A 20,448-nucleotide genomic window follows, 5' to 3' on the forward strand; every position below is an offset into this window, starting at 1 on the left:
ACAACTTAAATTAACCCATAATTCTTATCTGTGTTTAGCCACATGTCTTGGTACCTTTTCTCAGTAAGGCATTCTCATTTTGCTTCCTCTGCCTCTGGCTGGTGACTGTGTCTCTGCCTTTCCTCTTCTCAGAATTCTCCTTTACCCTGCCTATATTTCCTGCCTGGCTACTGACCAGTCGGCGTTTTATTTAGCCAATACGAGTGACAAATCTTTACAGTGTACAAGAGCATTATCCCACAGCATTTCCCGCACTGCATCTCTCTCTGAGACAGGGTCTTCTTGTGTAGCTCTTACTATCCTGGAGCTATTTAGACCAGGCTGGCCTCGAGCCACAAAGATCTACCTGCCTCTGCCTCCTGAGTGCTGAGATTAAAGGTGTTTGTCCCAACACCTGGCAATGAATGACTCTTTAAAAGAAACGTGTTTTTTTTTTTAAAGGACCACATTATTTATTTATTTAGTATGTGCATACCCAAGTGTGTGTGCCTGTTAGTGAAGGTTGGAAGACAACTTGTGGGAGTTAGTTATCTCTTTCGGCAATGTGAATCCCAAGCATCAAAGTCAGGCTGTTGGGCTTAGCCTTTTATCCACTGAGCTATCTCACTAGACCTGTGGCCTGTCTCCAAACTAAGTCTGCAGCTCCTTTTACTTCTGAAATTTACAGAGTATGTTTTGTTCATCCTGCAGTACTTTCCCGCAGCCTTCTTCCTTCTTTGTTATGTTAACATTAGGCAAAGTCATTTTCTTTCTAACATTTTATAGATAGTCTCTCACTGCTTTCTTCAGTATTTGTGTCTATTATTAGAACAGAGATAGGCTTACAGGGCAGGTGTATGTAATTTTGGTTGTATGTTGCTGGGGTAGGCATTAAGAAGGGAGAAGAGAGAGAACAGGTTAATGGATGTAGGAGAGCAAAGGAGAGCATGGATTAGAATAAGCTTTGGCCATAAAATAATAGTGGAATTTTGTAATCTAGGTAAATTATGTAAGTCTCCTTAGAAGACTACTTAGATCTGGGTCACATCTATACAGAGAAGAGAGGAAGCTGATAAATCCAATTTCTGTCTGCTTGTGGGAAGCCATTTGTTTATGTTGATGAAAGGCCTAGAGCCTTTCGGAGACAGCCCAAGTGAGACTTTTGTCTAATTCCTGCTGGGCTCAGGGGAAGAGAAATAGACCCATCTCTTAGCCAGAGGATAGCCTGTTCATGTTTGGGGACACTGGGAGACTTAATTAACCTTTTTAACCCCCAAGTCATGAAAGTCTGAAGGAAAGGAAGTGCTTCCGATTGTTATACTCAACAATGGAGACTAGGTGATATTTCAGATCTGTACCTTGAAATAAGATATATTTATGCTTGTTTAACTGTTTAAACCGTTAGAAAACTAGGAACAGAAAAATACTTCCTTACTGCTTTTATTTTCAATTTTTTGTTTATTTGTTTCTGAGACAGGGTCTTGCTGGCCTGAAACTTCCTGACTAGCTTAATTTAGCATCAGAGTAGCAGTTCACTTGTCTTAGCCTCCTGAGTGCTGGGACTGCAGCTGTGAATCACAATGTTCAATTTCTTTGAGACATTGTTTTGCTTGTGGTGGGTGATAATTTTAGCACTTGGGGCATTGAGGCAGGAGGATTGCCAGTTTGAGATCAGCCGGGGCTACATAGTGAGAACCTGTCTTAAAAAAGGAATGGGGGCTGTTTGTTTTACTACTAACTACTCCTATCCCTTGTTTCCTAAGGTTTGTTTTTTTGTTTTGGTTTCTCTTGAGACAGGGTTTCATTGTGTAGCTCTGGAGGTCCTGGAACTTGCTCTGTAGATAAGACTGGCCTTTAACTCAGAGATTCACCTACTTCTGCCTCCCCTGCACCGGAGATTAAAGGTGTGTGAACCACACTCAGCTTTAAGGTCACTGTTTTATTGAGGTCTATTCCCAAAAGTCCAGAAGTTTAATATTGATATAATGCTGTTAACTAACTCACAGCTTTTACTCAGTTGCATTAGTTTCCCCTATACTGATGCTTTAAAAAGCTTGTTAGGTGTGTGTGTGCACAACACATATGTAGAAGTCAGAAGACAACTTCTGGGAGTTGGTTCCCCTACCTTGTTGAGGTGGGGTCTCATTGTCTTCTGTAGCCTAGCTAGCTGGCCACCAAGCTTTTAGGTGATTCTCCTGTCTCTTCTTCCCATCTCACTGAGGAGTGCTAGATTACGATGTGCACTACCACATCTGACTCTTTATTTATAGCTTGTAGGGATGGAACTCAGGTGTTAAGACTTGTAAAGCAATTGCTTTTACCTACTGAGCCATCTCAAAAGCCTCCATATTGATATTTTATAACTATTTCTTCTAGGTCCAGTATCTAACCCTAGATTCCATACTGTACTTGTTTCCTCTAATTTGAAATAGTTCTTGAGGGAGTCTTTGCCAACATGGTGATGTGTTTGCAGTTAGTCCCTGGACTCTTGTCTTTCAATAATGCATTCAGATCTTGTCTTTTTCTTGACATACAAGTCCCTTTCCTTTGGGAGGAAAGGGTTTATGTCTGAATAAAACTTACTCCTTTAATCCCAGCACTTAGGAGTCTGGAGGCTGAAGCAAGAGGATTGCTGTAAAGTTAAGGATAGAATGGGGTACATAGTGAATTGTAGGCTATGCTGGACTACAGAGTGATACCCTGTCTTAAAACAAATTTGAAGAAAAAAATGTGTGGTAGATAACTAAGAAGACAAAAATTAAGCAGTATATAACAATTTAGCTGGAGTGGTGGCACGTGTCTGTATTCCCAGCTTTTAGAAAGTAGGGGCAAGAGAATCAGTAATTCAAGGCCATCCTCAGCTATATAGTAATCCCGAGATTAGCCTGGAGTACTTGAAACTGTATCACAATAAAAAAAATATTAACAGAAACAACTTGTATACTATGTAGATGTAGTGATTATTAAAAATAATTATTCTGGGCAGGGAGGTGGGGGATTGTATGGTGACACCTGTCTTTAATCCCAGCATTTGGAAGGCAGACCAAGTGATCTGAATTCAAAACCAGCCTGGTCTATAAAGTAAGTTTCAGGAGCTCCAGGGCAGCACAGTGAGACTGTTTAAAGAAATTATAAAGCTGGAAGGTAGTGACACATGCCTTTAATCCTAGCACTTGGGAGGAAGGGGTGGGCTGATCTCTGAGTTCCAGGACAATCTGGTCTACAGAGTGAGTTCTGGGACAGCCAGGGCTGCAGAGAGAAACCTTGTCTCAAAAAACAAACAAACAAACAAAACAAAAAGCAAATAGAAAAAATTTATGAAGGGGCTGGAAAGATGACTTAGTTGTTAAAAGCATTTGCTGTTCTTGTAGAGGACCCGAGTTTAGTTAGTTCTCAAAACTCATATTGCAGCTCACATATCTGTAACTTCAGTTCCAGGGCATCCAACACCCTCTTCTGGCTTCTTTTGTAACCAAGCACTCAAGTAGTGCGCATACGTACATCCAGACTCACATATATCCATACAATAATTTTTAATTAATGTTTTATGTGATTAGCATCAATCAGAAATCAATGATTTTCATTTGTTACTAAAGGATTTGTATAGACTCCCTATTGACAGTCATTTTTAGATTTATTTTATTTTATGGGTGTAGTTGGTAATTTTTTCTTAACTCTTTGTTCTTTGGGGGGTCCGCCACCCAGCTCCCAAATAAATCACACGGAGGCTTATTTTTTCTTATAAATGCCTGGCCTTAGCTTGGCTTTTTTCTAGCCAGCTTTTTTTTTTTTTTTAAAGTTATATCTGTGCTGGGTATTTTTTTTTGTTGTTGTTGTTTTTAAAGATTTATTATGTATTCAGTGTTCTGCCTGCATGTTATCCTTGTAGGTTAGAAGAGGGCACCAAAGCTCATTACAGATGGTTGTGAGCCACCATGTGGTTGCTGGGAATTGAACTCAGGACCTTTGGAAGAGCAGGCAATGCTCTTAGCCACTGAGCCATCTCTGCAGCCCCCCCAGCTTTTTTTTTTTTAATTTAAATTATCATCTTTCTTTTGCTTCTGGCCTTTTTTCTTTTCTTACTTCTGTATCTTACTTTCACTCTAACTCTGTGACTGGCTTTGCGGTTGGGCGACTGGTCCCTACTGTCCTGATTTTCTTGCTCCTTGATCTCTCTTGGTTTCCCAGTCCCCCCCTTTTTCTCCTTCTATTTAGTCTCTTTGCCTGTCAGCCCCTTCTATCCTTTTTCCTGCCTTGCTATTGGCCATTTAGCTCTTTATTAGACCAATCAGGTGGTTTAGACAGGCACAGTAGCACAGCTTCACAGAGTTAAACAAATGCAACATAAAAGAATGCAGCACATCTTTGCACCATTAAACAAATATTCTACAGCATAAACAAATGTAACACATCATAAATTAATATTCCACAACATATGGGAATTATTACCTGGCCTGTGTGTATCTATGTGCACCATATGCATGTAGGATGCCCATGAAAGCCAAAAGATAGCGTTAGACCTCCTGAAACTGGAGTCACAGGGGGTTGAGGAGGTTTTAAAGACGGAGACTTCCTCCACAACTTAGGCTGGCTTCAAACTCATGTGTATTCTAAGCCATCTTCCTGGGTCAGCCTGCCAAGAGCAGAGGTTATGAGTGTGAGATCTATGCCTGGCTGACCTGGTGTTTTAATGTGTATATACGTATTAAGATTTTGTTTTGAGACAGTGTCTCACTATGTAGCCATGGCTGTTCTGAAACTCACTCTGTAGACCAGGCTGGCTTCAACTCATGAAGATCTCTCTGTCTCTGCCTCCAGAGTGCTAGAACTCAAGGTGTGTGTCACCACACCCCCAGTGTGAGAAAATTTCAGTCTGGGTTTATATCATCTTCTTACACACACCTCCCCATGCTCGTGCACTCACATTTTCCCTGTGGCCACGATTCTGTGGAGAAGAAAATGCATCTTCAATTGGTTATCCTTGCGGCTTTCCAGAGTTTTATGTTGCTGTTCATTCAAAAATACTTCCAACCCATAAATAACAGTTTAAGTGAAAAGTTACTTTTCAGAAACCAAACAAACAAAAAATTAGAGTATAATCATTCTATACATTTGAAAGTGCCTGGCTAAATAGAGACCACTGAATTCCTAGTTCTTCTGTGTCTAATGCTTTGTTGTTGACATTTGACCTCGGTGAAGTCTAGGCTCCATAGAAACAAACTTGGAGAGGGAGGAGTTTTTTAATAGACTTCTCACATCATTATGTATATTTTTTTGATACTTTGCCACAATTCTGACAAGTAGTGGTTTCTTTTTTTTATTGATTTTTATTGAGCTCTACATTTTTCTCTGCTCCCCTCCTTGCTTCTCCCCTCCCCCCTTCAGTCCTCCCCCAAGGTCCCCAAGCTCCCAATTTACTCAGGAGATCTTGTCTTTTTCTACTTCCCATGTAGATTAGATCTATGTAAGTCTCTCTTAGTGTCCTCATTGTTATCTAAGTTCTCTGGGATTGTGGTTTGTAGGCTGGTTTTCTTTGCTTTATGTTTAAAAACCACCTAGGAGTGAGAACATATGATAATTGTCTTTCTGTGTCTGGGTTACCTCACTCAAAATAATGTTTTCTAGCTCTATCCATTTTCCAGCAAAATTCAAGATGTCATTATTTCTGCTGTGTAGTACTCCATTTTGCAAATATACCACATTTTCCTTATCCATTCTTCAGTTGAGGGGCATTTAGGTTATTTCCAGGTTCTGGCTATGACAAACAATGCTGCTATGAACATAGTTAAGTTCATGTCCTTGTGGCACGATTGAGCATCCTTTGGATATATATCCAAAAGTGGTATTACTGGGTCTTGAGGAAGGTTGTTTCCTAATTTTCTGAGAAATCGCCACACTGACATCCAAAGGGGCTGTACAAGTAGTGGTTTCTTAAAAAATAACTACAGCATGGTTTTTTCCTAGTTCTATCTATTTGCCTGCAAATTTCAAGATGTTGTTGTTTTTTACTACTGAGTAGTACTCCATCGTGTAAATGTACCACATTTTCTTTATCTTTTTTTGATTGAGGGGCTTCTCGGTTGTTTCCAAGTTATGGCTATTACAAATAATGCTGCTATGAACATAGTTGAGCACATGTCCTTGTGGTATGATTGAGCATCCTTTGGGTTATTGCCCAAGAGTGGTATTGCTGAATCTTGGGGTAGAGTGATTCCCAATTTTCAGAGAAACCACCATACTTGTTTTTGGGATTTCTGTCCTGCCTGGTTCCCACTGTTGTTAGGTCCCAAAGAAATCACACAGAGGTCTACATTAACTATAAACTGATTGGCCCATTAGCTCAGGCTTTGTATTAACTCTTATAATGTATATTAGCCCATTGTTCTGGTCTGTGTTAGCCACATGGCTCAGTACCTTTTTCAGTGAGGCAGTTACATCTTGCTTCTTCTGTGGCCAGGTCAGGACTGCAGAATCTGCTTCCTTCTTCCCAGAAGTTCTCATTGACCTGCCTATACTTCCTGCCTGGCTACTGAGCAATCAGCGTTTTATTAAAATATAATTGACAGAATACAGACCATTGTCCCACACCAATACTAATTTCCACGGCGGGTATATAAGTTTACAGTCCCACCACAACCTCTCCAGCATAAGTTGTCATAAGTGTTTTTGATCTTATCCATTCTGACAGGTGTAAGATGGTATCTCAGAGTTGTTTTGATTTGCATTTCCCTGATGACTAAGGATGTTGAGCAGTTCCTTAGGTGCCTTTCAGCCATTTGAGCTTCCTCTGTTGAGAATTCTGTTTAGATCTGTACTCCATTTTAAAATTGGATTGATATTTTGATATCTAGTTTTTTTGTGTTCTTTGTATATTTTGGAGATCAACCCTCTGTCCAATGTGGGGTTGGTAAAGATCTTTTCCCATTCTTTAGGCTGCCATTTTGTCTTATTGACCGTGTCCTTTGCCTTACAAAAGCTTCTCAGTTTTAGGAGGTTCCATTTATTAATTGTTCCTCTCAGTGTCTGTGCTACTGGTGTTCTATTCAGGAAGTGGTCTCCAGTGCCAATGTGTTCAAGGTTACTTCCCACTTTCTCTTCTATGAGGTTAGTGTGGCTGGATTTATGTTGAGGTCTTTGATTCATTTAGACTTGTGTTTTGTGCATGGGGATAGATGTGGATCTATTATGTACTCACTCAGAAGTGAGTATTAGACATAAAACATAGGATAACCGGCCTCCAGTCCACAACCCCAGAGAAGACAAGAAACAAAGAGAACCCTAAGAGGGACATACATTGATCCCCTGCCCCCTGGAAGGGAAAGTAGACAAGATCTCCTTAGTAAAATGGCAGCGTGGGGGGAGGGGACTTGCAGGGGAGTAGAAAGGGCTCCAGAAAAGGGGAGTGGGAAGGAGAACATGAAGTATAGGAAGGTTCAATTGGGTGAATGAAAGAGAGGGGAACAATGAAAGATACCTTGAAAGAGGGAGCCATTATGGGGTTAGCAAGAAACCAGGCACTAGGGAATCCACAAGGATGACCCCAGCTCAGAATCTAAGCAGTAGTGAAGAGGGCACCTAAACTACCCTTCCCCTGTAATCAGATTGACCACTGCCTTAATTATCATCAAAGAACCTTCATCCAGTAAAGGATGGAAACAGATGCAGAGATCCACAGCGAAGCACTGGGCTGAACTCCTGGAGTCCAGTCATAGAGAGGGAGGAGCGATATTATGAGCAAAGGGACCAAGACCGTGATGGGGAAACCCACAGAAACAGCTTACGAGCAAGTGGGAGCTCACTGACTCTGGACTGACAGTGGGAGAACCTGCATAAGCCTGAACTAGGCCCACTGAATGTGGGTGACAGTTTGTGGAGCCCCTGTCAGTAGAACCAGTATTTATCCCTAGTGCATGAACTGGCTTTTTGGAGCCCATTCCCTATGAAGGGATACCTTGCTCAGTCTAGATACAGGGGTGAGGGCCTTGATCCTGCTTCAAGTGAGACAGACTTTGTTGACTCCCCATAGGAGGCCTCACCCTCTCTGACGCGTGGATGGGGAGTGGGGTGGGGATAAGGTAGGGGAGGCAGGAGGATGGGAGGGAGAGGGAACTGGGGTTGAAATGTAAAATAAAGTTGTTTGGAAAAAAAAGTTAGCTACAGTATGGAATTTGAAGGGGTCAAGGAATTTTTTGTATTCTATCATGTAAAAATCCACTGGTGTGTTTTACACTTTGAATGACTTTATAAACTATGTGATTTTGACCTTGTGGCTGACTCAAAGGAGACTCAAAAGCCTCTTAGCCACCCTTTAGGAACTGCTGTTTTGAATTAGGAAAAGATCTTGAAAACTGACTTAGGTCCATCTCTTTCCTGGGCTGGAATAAGAAGGATGGTTAAAACCAAAGGAGAACTGACCTCCGTGATGTCATGCAGCTACTTACCTGCAGAGCTGTGGCTACTGGAGTGCAGAATTCTTGACTGACGTGTTTCTGCTGCTGGTGGTGCCAATTCCTCAGGTCCTGTTTCACTGCAGGGCCTTTAGAGAGTTAGCTGTCTGCCACGACCCCACTGCTGGCAGTCTTGAATGAGGTTATTTGCTCTTCTTTCTTATGTTGTCTTAAGTCCCAAATTGCCCAAAAGTCTCATTCTATATCCAAGTAAAATATGTCAGGTGTATCAGTTTAGTTTTGTTGCTGCCTTGATTGTATCTTAGCGTACTCTTAAGTAACTGACGTTCTCTCAAAAGGCATTTAAGCTTAGTCGGAGTTTGAAGTCCACATTTGGAGTGATCAGTGTCATTATTCTGTATGGAAAGGTTTTGAAGTAACTTCAGTGATCTCTAGTGGATTTCCAGCCGATTGGACAGCTTACATGCACTAAACTCTTATCTTTGAATTATATAAATTCTTTGATTAACGGGTTTTCAGAGGGTATTGCTCAATCTATAAACTGAATATTTTCATGCTCCCTTGTGAGTTATTAAATTCAGGATTATATTTATATTTTGTGTGTATATGTATTGTATGTATGTGTATGTAGTATTTATATTTTTAATGAAGCCAGATGCACTTGTTATGGAATTGCTATGAGGTCATTTGCGAAAATTTAATTATTTAAAAATCTCCAGAGTTAATAAGGTCATGCAGTGAAAAGGATGCGCCTTCTAACTCAGGATTTTGTTGTGTATCCTAGCTGGTTTTGAATTAGCAATTCTTCTATCTCTTCTTCCTAAATTCTGGTATTACTCCTGTCTAGTAGAAGGATTTCTTTCACTTAAAGACAGGATCATGCCGGGCGGTGGTGGCGCACACCTTTAGTCCCAGCACTTGGGAGGCAGAGGCAGGCAGATCTCTGGGAGTTCGAGGTCAGCCTGGTCTACAAGAGCTAGTTCCAGGACAGGCACCAAAGCTACAGAGAAACCCTGTCTTGAAAAACCAAAAAAACAAAAACAAAAACAAAACAGGATCATGTGCTACCATTACTGTCCATTTTTGAAATTGCATGGGCTACTACAGTGATCGTATATACATCTGTATTTAGTCCTTGGATTTCAATGTGGGCTTCTAAGAATGCTCTGCTCTGTGAACAAAGACCATAAGAGCATGCGTGTGTGTACGTGTGTGTGTCTGTGTGTTGTATACGCGTGGTGTGCACACTAGTGTAGACCAGAGGATCAACCTTGGGTGTTGTTTCTCAAGTATTATCCACTTTTTGTTTTGAGACAATGTCTCTCACTGGAATGAAACTTACCAATAGGCTGAGCTGACTAGAGCAGGGACCTGTCTGTCTTGGCCTCCTCAGCACAGAGATTACAAACATGGTGTACCACCATGTTTGGCATTGTTGTTTGGTTGGTTTGTTTAAAATCAAGGGTTCTGGCACTCAAACTCGGGTACTCGTGACTAACTGAGCCATTGCTCGGTTCCCTGTTTGGGCCTTTTTGAAAATCAGTAATAGTACTTCTTTAGTAGTTGATGTGGCCCTTTTTTTTTTTTCATTTTTTCAAGACAGGATTTCTCTATATCTTTGTAGACTGTCCTGGAACTCACTCTGTAGACCAGGCTGGCCTCAAACTCACAGAGATCCGCCTGCCCCTGCCTCCTGAGTGCTGGGATTAAAGATGTAAACCAGCCGGGTGGTGGTGGCGCATGCCTTTAATCCCAGCACTCGGGAGGCAGAGGCAGGCGGATCTCTGTGAGTTCGAGGCCAGCCTGGTCTACAAGAGCTAGTTCCAGGACAGGAACCAAAAAGCTATGGAGAAACCCTGTCTCAAAAAAAAAAAAAAAATTAAAGATGTGAGCCAACATAGCCCCACAGTTGATGTGGTTCTAAAGAGCTAGGAATAATGTTTATCGTGTTATCACTAACATAAATTTAGTGGGCTATGGAAGAGTGGATAAAAGAAAAACTTGGTATTGTCTGAGAATTCAGTCACTTTTTATTCATCTATCCATCTGATGGTCTGAGTACCATTTTTAATTTTTAAAGAGCCACACATAATAATTGTACATACTTATGGGCAATGTGATAATTTGATGTATTTTACAATATGTGATGATCAAATATGGGAGTTAGCTTTTCCCATTCTTTAAAAACTATCTCTTTTGTATTGGGAACCTTTGAAATCCCTTTACTTACTTACTTACCTTTTTTTCTTTTAATAAAACCTATGCTGAATTGTGAACTTTAATTAGCCTACTGAACTGTGATAGTTGTTATCCATCTTTCCTCTCTGCTCCTCCACCTTGGCTCTGTTCTGTTGCTGGTGATGACGAGGAGAATGACAGTGGTGACACAGGATCTTGACACATAACTTTTACTTTTCTGGAATTTGCTATGTAGATCAGCTGGGCTCAAATTTGCAGTGATCCCCCTGTCTCTGCCAGGATTGCAGTTATATGCCACCATGGCTGGCAGTCTCCCGTTTGAAAATTATCTAAGTAGGGTCTGGATTGGTGTCTCATGTCTAAGAGTGTTTGTCGTAGTAGAATATTGTTTCTGTCAGGACCTTGAGGGCTGAGGTTGTGGTGTTTTGTTTTTGTTTTTGTATTTAGACAGTCACTCTATTCTAGGCTTTCCTGGAACTTGCCTAGGTCCACCTGCCTTTGCATGAGTGCTGGGATAAAAGGCATGCACTAACACACCCAGCCTTTTCTTTTTCTTTTAAACTGAGGTTTTGAAGCAGGTTTGTTAACTGAGGATGTGTAGAAGCCTATTCCTTGTTACTGTGATTGTTACTCTAGTGTATAAATCTTACTTCCTAGAATAACAGGCATCTGGGTACCTAAAGATGCTTACTAATTAGAAATTTTCTCTAAAGCCAGTTGTGGTGGTTCATCCTTATAATCCTTGGATTTGGGAAGTGAAGAGGTGAGGATCTGGAGTTCAAGGATAGCTTTGGCTACACAGCCAGTTGAAGGCCAGCCTGTGCTACCAGAGACCCTAATTCAAAAAAGCCACTAGCCACCCTAAACAAAAAAGGAAGAGAAGCCTGGCAGTAGTGGAGCACGCCTTTAATCCCAGCATTCCGGAGGCCGAGGTAGGTGGATGTCTGTGAGTTTGAAGCCATCCTGTTCCAGGACAGCCAGGACTACATAGAGAAACCCTGTCTCCAAAAACAAAAAAACAAAGCGAAATGAAAGCATGAGGAGGAGGAGGAGGAGGAGGAGGAGGAGGAGGAGGAGGAGGAGGAGGAGGAGGAGGAGGAGGAGGAGGAGGAGGAAAGAGATATCCTTTATAATTAAAGACAAAGTTATGGGAGACTGGTACAGGCTGGAGAGGGAAGTGGAGAAGAGAGGAATAGGTCTGCTGTATGTGTATGATATAGCAGACTGACAGTGAGGCAGGGAGTGTGGACAGATGAATGCCCACAATATAGATGGTTCCCATAGACCCATTTGCATGCCCGCCTGGATGGAGGTTTACTGTGCGTCATGAGGTAGCCTGTGTGAACCCTTCAGTGGAGGCTCACAGTGTTTAGTATGGCTAATGGAATTCAGAAGAGAAGTGTGATTCCAAAAGTTGAGGGCACTTTGCAAAGCTTTTGAAAGATGTGGTTGAAACTAGGCCAATATGTAAAGAAGAGCCTAAGAGCGGGCACGGCCCCTGAGACCTTACACATGAGGCTTCCTACAAGCTTGGGTAAAGCGACAGTATAAACAGTCAACTTCTCACTAGGTCCAGATCTTGATTCAGTTGGAGAGTCAAATGTCTTTCGTGTGGTGTTGCATGGCTGTGTCCTGCCCTATTCCACACAGGGCCCTTTCCTTATCCTCTAAGAATACCCAGTTCCTTTGATTCCGGGTTTGGCCTCTGATGCTCACTCTGCCTGAAATACACTCTTCCAGGTGTCTGCATGGCTTCTATGAATCCTTTTGTCTCTGCTTAGTGACAACTCCCTTGACACCCAGTGTAAAGTAATAGCTCCTTCTGGCACACCTCTGCTCTGCACACTCCCTATATTCTTTTTCCTCCTTCTGTACCTAGAGTAGTGCCTGGGATTAGAAATAAATACACGTGTATGTGTAGATGTGCAGGTGTAAGACAGGAGACGGTTTTCGGGAAACTGAAAGGGGTAAAAGGAAGGAGTGATCAAGGGAATTCTAAGACATTCAGTTTTTATTTTGTGGCTGTTACTTTCTTGTCAAAGCAGCCCCTGATGTGCTTGAACTGGGCAAACGCAGCAAAATATGTATCAAGTATCTATATATGTATATATATCTACATATCTATATATGTATCTATGAGTATCAAAATATACTCATAGAGAAGATTCGGATTCAGATTTGGTTAGTTTGCCTTGCTTTAACAAGCCTAGGGGAATTCACCCTCAGTGTCTTTTCTTTGGGATGATTTGTACTTATGAATGAGACCTTGTGATTTTGATCGATGCCTCTTGTTCTCCTCTTAGGACCCCTACAGTGGACCATGAGTTGGTAATGCCCACTGAGGACTTCTGGGAGCCATGTCAGACGAATCCGCCTCAGGGAGCGATCCAGACCTGGACCCGGACGTGGAGCTGGAGGATGCGGAAGAGGAGGAGGAGGAGGAAGTGGCAGTGGAGGAGCATGACAGGGATGACGAGGAAGACCTGCTGGATGGTGAGTACCTCTATTGATAACAAGGACTACCATACCCGTTTCTGTGACTTTTTTTTTTTTTTTTTTTTTTTTTTTTGGTTTTTCGAGATAGGGTTTCTCTGTAGCTTTTTGGAGCCTGTCCTGGAACTAGCTCTTATAGAAGAGGATGGCCTCGAACTCACAGAGATCCGCCTGCCTCTGCCTCCCAAGTGCTGGGATTAAAGGCGTGCGCCACCACCGCCCGGCTTCTGTGACGTTTTTAATGGGAGAATGTGGTATTTCTAGTTGGTTGGGTTTTTTTCTTCTTTTTTGGGGGGGGGAGAGAGTGGGAGCTATTGAAACAGGATCTTGCTCTGTATAGCTGAGGCTTGCCTGGAACTCACTGTAAGCCAGGCTAACCATGAATTTACTGTAATCTTCTTGTCTCAGTCTTCCAAGTGCTGAGATTGTAGGAATATGCTATTATGCCTTGGTTCTAGAAGACATGGCTGAGATCCCAGCCACAGAACTTCTGTATTTATTCTCAGGAAATGGATGATTGTTCTCCAAAGTAAACCTTATTTAATGGTGGAAAGATGAGAATTTAGTTTGTCATTTTTGTTTGTTTTGGGTTTTTTTTGTTGTTGTTTGTTTTTTGAGGCAGGATTTCTCTGTGTAGCCTTGGCTGTCCCAGAACTCACTATGTAGACCAGGCTGGCCTCGAAATCACAGAGATCCACCTGCCTCTGCCTCTCGAGTGCTGAGATGAAAGGTGTGTGCTATCACTGCCCATCTTGACAGAAAGGCAGACTCAAACCCCGAGATTTTAGAGTGAGTATACTTGCCCAAGTGATGGAGGAGTCATGGTGGAGTCCTTGTGTGAGTCTGCAACCTGAAGTGTAAACTCTTAGGTATAGTGATAACCACTGATGATCTGAAACCACAATTAAAATTCTACTTGCATGTTCGTACATGAAGGAAATTGTCAGGATAGAGATTCTCAGAATAGATTGACATCCCCAGAAGGTTGATCATCTGCAGCACTGGCCACTTGCAACTGTAAATTGCTTCAACTAAAAGATGACTTCATCTCCAAAGCTGATAGGCTCCCTCTAGATTCCTCCTGTTGTTAAGTTCCCTGCTTCCTTTGACTCTTATCTCTTTCTCTTTTTTTTTGGACAGTCTTACTTTTCAGCTCAGGCTGTCCTCAAACTGGCAATCCTCAGGTGCACCAAGCTAACATCTAATTTTTGAAATAGTATAGAAACTTTTCTTTCCTTTTCTTTTTTTTTTCCTACTTGCACTGGAAACATTTTTATTGACAATTTAGGACAGTTACACACAGACAACAACAAAGAAAAGACAATGAAGGGTAGACAATGCACCATGGGGCTAATATTCTTCACCCTCATCATCTCCTTCAGCACTATCGGCCCCAACCTCTTCATAATCCTTCTCCAGGGCAGCCATGTCTTCACAGGCCTCAGAGAACTCCCCCTCCTCCATGCCCTCACCTACATACCAGTGCACAAAGGCACGCTTGGCATACATCAGATCAAACTTGTGATCTAGGCGAGCCCAGGCCTCAGCGATGGCTGTGGTGTTGCTCAGCATGCACACAGCTCTCTGGACCTTGGCCAAATCTCCACCAGGTACCACAGTGGGAGGCTGGTAATTAATGCCAACCTTGAAGCCAGTGGGGCACCAGTCCACAAACTGGATGGTACGCTTGGTCTTGATGGTGGCAATGGCAGCATTGACATCTTTGGGAACCACGTCACCACGGTACAGCAGGCAGCAAGCCATGTATTTACCGTGGCGAGGGTTACATTTCACCATCTGGTTGGCTGGCTCGAAGCAGGCATTGGTGATCTCTGCTACTGTAAGCTGCTCATGGTAGGCTTTCTCAGCAGAGAAACTAGGCAGTTTGGATGCTCACCTTACTAGATCTGGATGGAGGTGGGCAGTCCTTGGACTTCCCACAGGTCAGGGAACCCTGATTGTTCTTTGAGCTGATGAGGGAGGGGGACTTGATTGGGGGAGGGGGAGGGAAATGGGAGGCGGTGGCGGGGAGGAGGCAGAAATCCTTAATAAATAAATAAATTTAAAAAAAAAAACCTCACTGCTGCTCCCCCGGACTCCTTGGTAGTCTGCTAGTGGGAGGTCCTAATCACCCTCTCCGACTCAGTTTTCGTGGACCGCTTCAAGGACTAAATATGTGTGAGTGCATCTCTTTCCTTTTCTTTTGTGGCACTGAAAATTGAACCCAATTGTGCCTGGTAGAAAGTACTCAATCACTGAGCTATATTCCTACCATTTTCTGTATTTTATGTTTCCAGACAAGGTCTCATTAAGTTGCTAGGCTCGCACAGAACTTTGTCTATAGCCCAGGCAGACCTTAAACTTAAATTCTCCCAAGTACATGGAATAACAGGACTGCCACCAGACCAGTGAATGAATCTCAAACTCATTCCCCCTTCCTTCCCTCCCTCCCTCCCTCCCTCCCTCCCTCCCTCCCTCCCTCCCTCCCTCCCTCCCTCCCTCTCTTTCTTTCATTCATTCTTTAAGATATATAACCTTTGCAGTTCTAGAACTCACCCTGTAGACCAGGCTCGCCTCCTGAATGGAATTAAAGGTGTGTAGCACCACAACAGCCGGTGAAACTTTTTCAGTGTGCGTGTACACCTGTGTGTGTGTGTTTGTGTGTACTCATGTGTGTGCACGTGGAAGCTAGAAGTTGACATTGGGTATCTTTAGTTCTCTCCACCTTCTTTCTGAGACAGATCTCTCCTTGATTGAGCTAGAAAAATTGGCCCATAAGTCCTAGGATCCTACTGTCTCTGCCTCCCCTACCCTGAGATTACAGGTGAATATTGCCAGGTGTGGTCCTGGGCTTCAAATTCAACTCCTCATGCTTGATAAGCAAGCACTGACTCATCTTTTCTAGCTTTCCACAAATTGTTGTCTAAGGTTAGGTTATCTAGCCAGTCCTAGGCCTTCTCAATTATTTCTGGCCTTTTGTGACCTGTAACACCCATGGAGGAAGAGCTTTTGGTGATTACTAATTCACTACTTCATGAAACTGAATAGTACTTTCAACTGTCACTAGGTTTTGAATGTGTCTAGGGAAGTGTGCTCTGTCATTCAGATTATAGGATCATGAATAGCAGTCCTCTTTCTGCACCAGTTACATTTTCCCAACCTAATTCTCATCTGTCCTAACTCCTGCTGTATGGTTCAGAACCCATTTTCCCTTCTTTATACAGTCCAAATCTTTTGCTCCAATTTAACCTTAGAATCCCTAGGTATCTGCATCATTTTCTGATTTTCATCATCTGGGTTCCTGATATTTTTAATCATCCTTAGAAATCCTGTCAAGTTTAGATGGATGGACTTCAGATGCTGCTAATAGTGCCATGCATATATACACATTGTTTTCTCTACTAGCTTCATGGTATATTGCAAGGTCCCCCCCCCCTTCCCTCCTTCTCTCCCTCCTTCCCTCCCTCTCCTCTACTCTACTCTACTCTACTCTTCCCTTTCTTCCTTTTGAGGCAAGGTCTCTATGAATTTCAGTCTGGCCTCAAACTTGATATCCTCCTGCTTCAGCTTCTTGAGGGACTGGATTATAGCTGTTTTCCGTTGTACATGACTTTACTATGGCATTTTACACAGCTTGAGTACCTGCTGGTTCTGTTACCTGCAGAGGGTCTTGGAACCAATTTCCCAAAGATATCACAGTTTTTACTAAAAAATGCATGCCTTTGAAGACAGTACAGTTATTTATTTAGAAGTGGCAAGAATTTTACTATGATTTGTTTAAGGGTGGTGTAATTTTAATGTTGTGATTTTTCCTTTTTTCTTGCTCTGTTTTTCTTGTACCAGGGATGGAATCAGGCCTTGTACTCTTCTAGGCATGTGCTCTGCCATCCATCATTTTGTGTAGACTGGGTATTGAGCCCCTGGCATCTGCCTGACTCTGCCTTCCCCTAGCTGGCTACTTTTTCAGAGAACCTGAGCTTGCTTGGTTCCCAGCATCCACATGACAGCTCACAACTATCTAATTCTAGTTACTGTGGAATGTTTCACCCTCTTCTGGCTAGTGTGAGCACTGTATACAACACATGTACACAAAATGAAAAAAAAAAACAGAATTTTTAATTTATCTCTAGTTTTTTTTTAATATATTTTTAATTCCAGCACTCAGGAGGCAGAGGCAGAATGATCTGAATTAAAGGCTAGCTAGGGCTACATTATGAAAACCTATTTCTAAAAATATAAAATAATACATTTCTATAAAATTTTGCATCAGGGCTTGTGTGCTTTTTATGTTGCCCTATGATTTCTTACAGAAGAGAATATTTAGTATTTTTTTAGGATTCACTTGGTAGAAAAGTTTGAGAAATCTGGGATGCATCTTTTTAGAATATCTTGTTCTGGTTTTTTTTGGGGAGAGAATGGGGTGCTAGAGTTTGAACTCAGGACTGTGGCAATACTAGGCAAGTACTAACTAAACCATATCTTCAGCCTTTTATTTTATTCTTATCTATTTTACATGACATATCAAGATACTGGATTTTATTTATTTATTTATTTATTTATTTATTTTGAGGCAGGGTTTCTTAGTGTGGCCTTGACTGTCCTGGTACTTGCTCAGTAGACCAGACTGGCCTTGAACTGAGAGATCCTTCCTCCTGGCCTGGGATTAAAGGCTTGCACCACCACCTGCCCTGCTAAGATATTGAAATTCTATCATTGAACCTAGATATAGCATGCTTAGTTCCTTCTGGAAGCTGCCTCATAGTCAAAATAGTCTTTTAACTTTGGCCTGAGGCTGAGCCTCTTCATTTTAGATTACTGAGTAGAGAAAGTTAATCTCCTCAACCTTTGGGCTTCTGATCCTCTTTAGGAAGTTTGTGTTTTGCCTTTCCTATGGCTCTTTCTGTTTGTTCTCTTTGAAATTAGAAGCTTCAGGTATGAAGTGTTCTAGGGCAGAGAATCAAGGAAAGACCTCAGGAATAAATTTGATTTAGAATCAATAACAAAGAGTCCATTGTGGCTGGAGTGTAGTGAGACAGTTACACATCAGAGGACAGAATAGCCTGAGATGAGATGGGCAAGGTGCTCTGGCTGCTATGATAAAACACCATGACCATAGCAACCAAAAAGGCAGTGAAGGGTTTATTTGGCTTAAACTTCCAATTCACAGTCCATCCGTGAGGGAAGCCAGGCAGGCGCTTTATGGAGAAATGCTGGCTTTCTCTCAGGCTTAAGTTTGCCTACTTTTGTTATACAGCCCGGGTGCACCTGCCTAGGGATGGCCTACTTATATTATTTAGTAATCAGAAAATGTTCCAGCCGGACAGTGGTGGCTCATGCCTTTTCCCCAGCAATCAGGAGGCAGAGGCAGGCAGATCTCAGTGAGTTTGAAGCCAGCCTGGTCTACAAAGCGGGTTTCTGGACAGCTAGTGCTACACAGAGAAACCCTGTCTCCAAAAAACCCAAACCAAACCAAAACAAAAATATAAAACAAGAAAGAAGAAGAAAATGTCCCTTAGACATATCCAGAGGCCAGTCTAATGGAGGCAATTCCTCAAATTGAGGTTCTCTCTTCCTAAGTGTATCAAGTTGGTCACTAAGATTCGTCATCACACAAGAGCTAGAATCCTGGGTTAATTGAATTTATCCTCCTGCTCCCATTGTGTGTGTGTGTGTTTGTGTGTGTGTGTGTGTACTTGTGCTACAGATATGTGTACAGGCCAGAGTACTGCTTGTAAGAGTTGGTTCTCTTTTTCTACTGTGTGTGTCCCAGGGATTGGATTCAGGTGGTCAGTTTTAGTAGCAAGCACCTTTATCAGCTAAGCCATCTTGCTAGCCCCCACATGATATAGATATGAATAATTTGCATTGTTATGGATTTTGCTTTATTGATATAAATTTAAGGTCAATCTTGCTATATGTATATTTCTGCTCTTGATTAAGGTATTGTGATTGTGTAGTTCATTTAAAAATGTAATGTATAATTAGGAAATATAGGTTGTTAATGGATAATCATTGATAATAGTCAAGCTTGTAGTCATGTTAGTTAGATTTTCTAGATATATAGAGCTATATTTCAGTTAGATAGGCAGGCATTCTTCATATCTTTCAAAGACTACAGAATGTGGCATTTAAAATGTTTTAATAACTTAGGACTTTCCATGACAATGAGACACATCTGCTCCTGGGAGTACCAGCTACTTCAAAAGGAAAATGGGCATTGAAGAGACTCCTTATGGAGTTTGCTAGTCATTTGGGCAAGAAACTGCTCTTGCCTGGACTGGTTCACTGGACATGCAGTTCCCACAGAGAGATGACTGCTGAACTTGCCTAAAGGTGAGATGATCCTTTGGGGTTCCTGCTTCATGAAAGAGTCTGTGAGACATTCTGCGGGATACAGAAGAAAGTGACTGAACTGTCTTTGAAATTTCCTGCTTCATGGAAAAGTCTGCTGGATACTATTGGCCTGTAGGCTGAAGATGGATGCCCCAATAGTAGAGAAGAACTTTGGGTGACTGTACAGACAGAGAGATGTCTTTGTCATTTCTAGAGTTTTGTAAGTTGCTTACTTCTCATTTACTTAGGTAATAGTATATCCTTCTGGAGTCTTTGATGGAGTTGAAGAATAGATAGTTATAGTTTTCCTTTGTTATGATAAAAGATAAAATAGATATAAATACTGTAACTAATTCTTGCTTGAATTAATTAGCTGTTTTGTTATATGTAATTTTACTATGTTAAAGTTAAAGCCTTCCATTCCTTTTTAAACAGAAAAGGGGAAATGGTGTAGGAGGTTCTATTGTTTATGTGTTGCTTTCACTGGTTAATCAATAAAGAAACTGCTTGGCCTGATAGGGCAGAACTTAGGTAGGTAGAGAAGACAGAACTAAATTCTGGGAGGAAGAAAGCAGAGTCAGAGAACCTCCATGGAGCTGCCAGAATCAGACATGCTGAATCTTTCCCGGTAAGCCACGACCTCGTGGTGATACACAGATTAACAGAAATGGGTTAAGTCAAGATGTGAGAGTTAGCCAATAAGAGGCTAGAGATAATGGGTCAGGCAGTGTTTAAATGAATACAGTTTCTGTGTGATTATTTTGGGTGTAAGCTAGCTGGGCGTCTGGGACCAAAAGCAGGCCCTCTCTCCTTCAACACTCACAGTTTGTTTGGTCTCATGGGTTAGTAATATTAGACTTTTAACTGAATTTTCACCATGTCAATTTACACCAGCAGTCTACAGGAAAGGTCATGCTCACCAAGTAGCTGAGAGCATAAAAGGTATAGGGGACTTCAAGAGTTTTAACCAAAATCAGGATGAGTGGGTTTGGTTTTATTACACGTAATTCCTTCCAATACTAAGGTGTAAGTGGAG

General features: G+C 41.9%; 2 protein-coding genes across 2 annotated transcripts in view; one reads left to right on the top strand and one right to left on the bottom strand.

Annotated features, from left to right (window-relative positions):
- Positions 1 to 20,448, top strand: part of Rad54l2 (RAD54 like 2) — a 99,515-nt gene that overhangs the window by 26,658 nt on the left and 52,409 nt on the right. Inside the window, exon 2 of the mRNA XM_075964747.1 lies at positions 12,890 to 13,079. Coding sequence (XP_075820862.1) covers positions 12,944 to 13,079 — 136 coding nt within the window. The 5' untranslated portion in view covers positions 12,890 to 12,943. The remainder of the gene's footprint in view (positions 1 to 12,889; positions 13,080 to 20,448) is intronic.
- LOC142846663 (tubulin alpha-1C chain-like) lies at positions 14,321 to 15,975 on the bottom strand. Its single transcript, XM_075967520.1, has 2 exons — positions 15,902 to 15,975; positions 14,321 to 14,955 (listed from the first exon to the last, which is right to left on the bottom strand). The coding sequence occupies exons 1-2, from the start codon at positions 15,973 to 15,975 to the stop codon at positions 14,430 to 14,432; spliced, it is 600 nt and encodes a 199-aa protein (XP_075823635.1). The 3' UTR covers positions 14,321 to 14,429.

The sequence above is a fragment of the Microtus pennsylvanicus genome, chromosome 3, assembly GCF_037038515.1.
Source record: "Microtus pennsylvanicus isolate mMicPen1 chromosome 3, mMicPen1.hap1, whole genome shotgun sequence".
NCBI lineage: Eukaryota > Metazoa > Chordata > Mammalia > Rodentia > Cricetidae > Microtus > Microtus pennsylvanicus.